The 3,845-nt window shown below is 36.0% G+C and overlaps 1 protein-coding gene across 1 annotated transcript; it reads right to left on the bottom strand.

Moving 5' to 3' along the window:
* Window positions 1–2,060: 2,060 nt before the first annotated feature.
* Window positions 2,061–2,906, bottom strand: LOC107062051 (protein transport protein SEC16B homolog). The gene is made up of 2 exons (XM_015312263.1): window positions 2,430–2,906; window positions 2,061–2,332 (listed from the first exon to the last, which is right to left on the bottom strand). The coding sequence occupies exons 1-2, from the start codon at window positions 2,889–2,891 to the stop codon at window positions 2,132–2,134; spliced, it is 663 nt and encodes a 220-aa protein (XP_015167749.1). The 5' UTR covers window positions 2,892–2,906; the 3' UTR covers window positions 2,061–2,131.
* Window positions 2,907–3,845: the final 939 nt, after the last annotated feature.

Raw genomic sequence — 3,845 nt, 5'->3', positions numbered from 1 at the left:
TTTTTATCACACTTATTTCTTTTCAAGTATATTAATTAGAGCCAAAATAAAGGTGAAAATAATTAATTCATAATGAATTTTTATATTAAAGTAGGCAGTTTTTATAAGCATAATGAATAGAACAAAATATTAAGAATTAAATTAAAGTAATAGTACAATAGAGTAGTGAATAGATATTACAATAACTCACAAAAGAAAAGAAAGTGAAGTAATAACAAAATAAGTTAATGGTAATAACAATAACAAAAGATGTTTCTAGAACTATTTAATTTTCTTGGTATCATTCTTGGTAGATTTTTATTAGCGTGAAATTATATTTTACCCTTGATCATAATTCACTTAATATATAAAAAGATGTTTCTAGAATTATTTACTATCTTTCTTAATAGATTTTGTTAGAATGAATTACAATTTTACCCTTGATCGTCCTACCACTTCACTCTTCTATATAATAGATAATAGATAATAGATAATAGATAATAGAAATATATATATACACACATGTATAATTGAAGCATAAAGAGAGAGAGAGGAGGAAGAAGAGGCTGGGTGCTAAAGGGCAACTAAGAACTAGACAAACCTGATCAGCAAGTTGTGCAGCGAGAACAAGAGCTGGTCCCCACAACTGCCCCTCTTGTGCACATTGTAATGCTTCTTTCTTTCTTCCAGATACTAGAAGACTTTGAAGCTCAGAAGCCGTAGTCTAGAGCATGTAACGAGAATGGTTGGCTGATCTAGCAAACAATCAAAATAACAACTAAGAACAGAAAGTTGCACAAGAATTACCCGCATCTGTCCAGAGGGCAATTGCTGCAAGCACTGGGCAACAATTTCATATTGATTGAGTTGCATCCCGTTCCTCTTCACAGAAGCAAACAATTTGGCTACCGTTGTTTCTGGAATATACATCACTTTCCTGTTAAAGTAGCAGAACCAAACTAGCAACAGCTACTAAGTTTGTTGATTTTGGTTAAAATAAAATTAGACAAGCTATTTTTCGCGCTATCAAGCTAGATGATTGTACAAAATAAAAAATCTAAAATGCATTAAAAAAAGGAAGACATACCTTGCATACTCTCTTTTGACAAGGTAAAAAGGGAACACAAAAAAGCAAACTTCGCCAAGTTTAGCCAAATATTGTGAAGAGCATAAATTACATAAATTCATAACAGCTAGAACATCAATACTCTTTCCTAGTTAGTAAAAGGTATTACAGTACCACAAGCTATGGTGTTAATTCAAACAAAAGATTTCTTCAAATGACAATTGACTCAAGGCTTCATGTATTTCTGTAGTGAAAATCATCAAAGAGAACACAATATAATGAAAAAGAAACACATCCCCCCAAATTCCTCCAGAGTCCAGCCACTCTATGAGATAGAAAGTGATGTAGAGAATGGAGCGGAACTAAACTAGACATTTCAGTGCCCAATATCTAACCTACTTCACAACTCTGCTCACATGGTGATGCAAGCGCCTAATTATTGTTTCTTCTCTCTTGGTTATTATATGTGGGGCAGTGCTATTACTACCACTATATACTATTTATTTGTTCAACTGCAGTCAACATCCAATACTGGATTTTCTTTCTTGTTTTCTACCTAATGATCTCATCATTTAGGGAAGAGAAGCCAGTTGAATTTCTTAAACTTGGGGGAGATGTACCCATCCCGTAGGTGATCAAGTCAAACAATAAAAATATAGAAATTACAAAGGATATGTTAGACCCAAAACATGTAAGACACATAAGAAACCATAATAAAAGTCGGAATGTGTTGATACCATAAATTTTCGAATCCAACTAAAGCAAGACCAGGTTAGATGGAGATATCAATGGGCAGTAGGAGTGAAACGAGTTTATATGCCTAAAAAGGCAACACAAACAGGAAACAAAAGGCAGTGGAATAAAACTGTACTTAGTTGGACCAGAGCTTGATTTAAACCAACAGTTCATCTTGAAAGGTTAAACAATTAATCAATAACTAAATACAGGCATGTTACTCCTACAAATTTTCAAATCTTACCTTCAACACAGCCTCAGTACCAAAAGGAGAACGGAGACATGCTATTTTTAGCAATGACAGAAGCAACCTCAAAACTTCGCCTTTCCTGTAAATCCATGTCAGGAGATTCAGAGTTTTGAAATCCTCTCATCAATCCATTTATTCAACTCCTTGATACTGGGACTACCACCAACTAGTGGACCAAGGAATGATTGTCGACACAAAGCTCGGGTATAGTCGCATGCCCCCATCGCAAGACTTGAACTGTCAACTCTCTCAGAGACAGCATCCATCAAATTGAGCAAAGATATTGAACCTCCTACAGGATTCCTTACCCACCATGTACAAATACTTTCAATCATCAGTAAGAGTACTGCAACCCAAAACATTGGGGAAAGACAAAGAATATAAAAAATTGACACAAACCTGACTTCCAAAGGATGAGTTTCCAGAAGAACTATAATCTTTCATCACAATCAGTTTTCCACCAAAACCAAAAGTAACCAAAGCATGTGGTGGACGGCCAGCAGATGATCTTCCTGCAGTGGGAGCATGACCAAACTGCTGGCTGCTCTGAAATGCTTGCTGGGAATAATTGGCTGTAGTTTGAGTCCCATAATAATCATTTGAGGCATGCTTCTCCTCATGTTGCTGGAGTGTTGGCTGACTAAATTGATGACTGAAACCCCCACCAGGGAGAAATCGTTGGTCATTTTGATTTTGAATTGCTTTTGCATTGTATGGAACTGTTCCCTCATAATGATTAGATATTTGCCTATTAAAATGACTGCTTGCCGAAAAATCTTGGTTGTGGTGGTTCTCTAATTGCTGGTTCCCACTATATTCTGACATATGGTTACTCTTTGCAGCATTTTCATTTTGTGACATATTTGAGCTATGCTTATTGTAATTACCTAAAGTGCCAGACCAGTTGTAATCTCCTCCGCTGCTGCTAAACCCTTGGAATCTACTATTGTCACTCCTATGGTGTTGTCTTACAACTAGGGATTGCAAACTATATGCCTAATGGAAGCAGCAAAAGTGGCCTTCTAGACTGGCCTATGAGATATAAGATAGCCATGGATGCAGCTGAGGGACTCTCTTACTTGCATCATGACTGTGCTCCACCCAGAGATGTTAAGTCAAATAACATCTTCCTGGATGGTGAGTTTGCTGACTTTGGTGTTGCAAACGCGGTCGATGCCAATGCGTCCATGTCTGTTATTGCAGGGTCTTGTGGTTACATTGTTCCAGGTTAGTTAATTAACTTTTTCACTTTTCAGCTTCAGTTTCATGAGTTTGTGTTGAATTTGTTCATATTGAGTTTTACTTGCAAATTGTTATGCCTGTAAGTTTCTGGATTACTTTAGCCTTTCAAAAATGAGATCTAGTATTACTGTAGCTATGTGGCATCTATTGTGTACAAGGCTAGATCTATCTATCTATATACTACAATATTTCCTAGATATTCCACATTTGTTAACTACTCTAATAAACTTCTGATAGATATTGGTAACAATGCACCATTGCTCTAGATCATAGTTTGTGAACAGTTAAGTAGGCTACACGAGTTTCCATAACCAAGTTAAACGGCTCTGATTAAATCGTTCTTGAGCACAAAAGACTGTATTAGGACTGTAGAAAAAGATATACTTAGCTTTCCACTTATTATGTTTGATAGTTGCATAAAGATTAGAATTCCACTAAGTATCTAATTCATAAACTTTAAATTCTGGATCTGCATCTAATTTTATCCTGAACGGCTCCATGAGCAGATGCTGATTTAGCATTTGGCCACTGTTTCCCTCAACTTAAACCATGTTTATGCGTGTGTTTGTGTTT

Source organism: Solanum tuberosum, unplaced genomic scaffold, assembly GCF_000226075.1.
Source record: "Solanum tuberosum cultivar DM 1-3 516 R44 unplaced genomic scaffold, SolTub_3.0 scf00193, whole genome shotgun sequence".
Classification (NCBI taxonomy): domain Eukaryota; kingdom Viridiplantae; phylum Streptophyta; class Magnoliopsida; order Solanales; family Solanaceae; genus Solanum; species Solanum tuberosum.
Note: the sequence above shows the minus strand (reverse complement) of the source record. Positions and strands in the feature narration are given on the sequence as shown.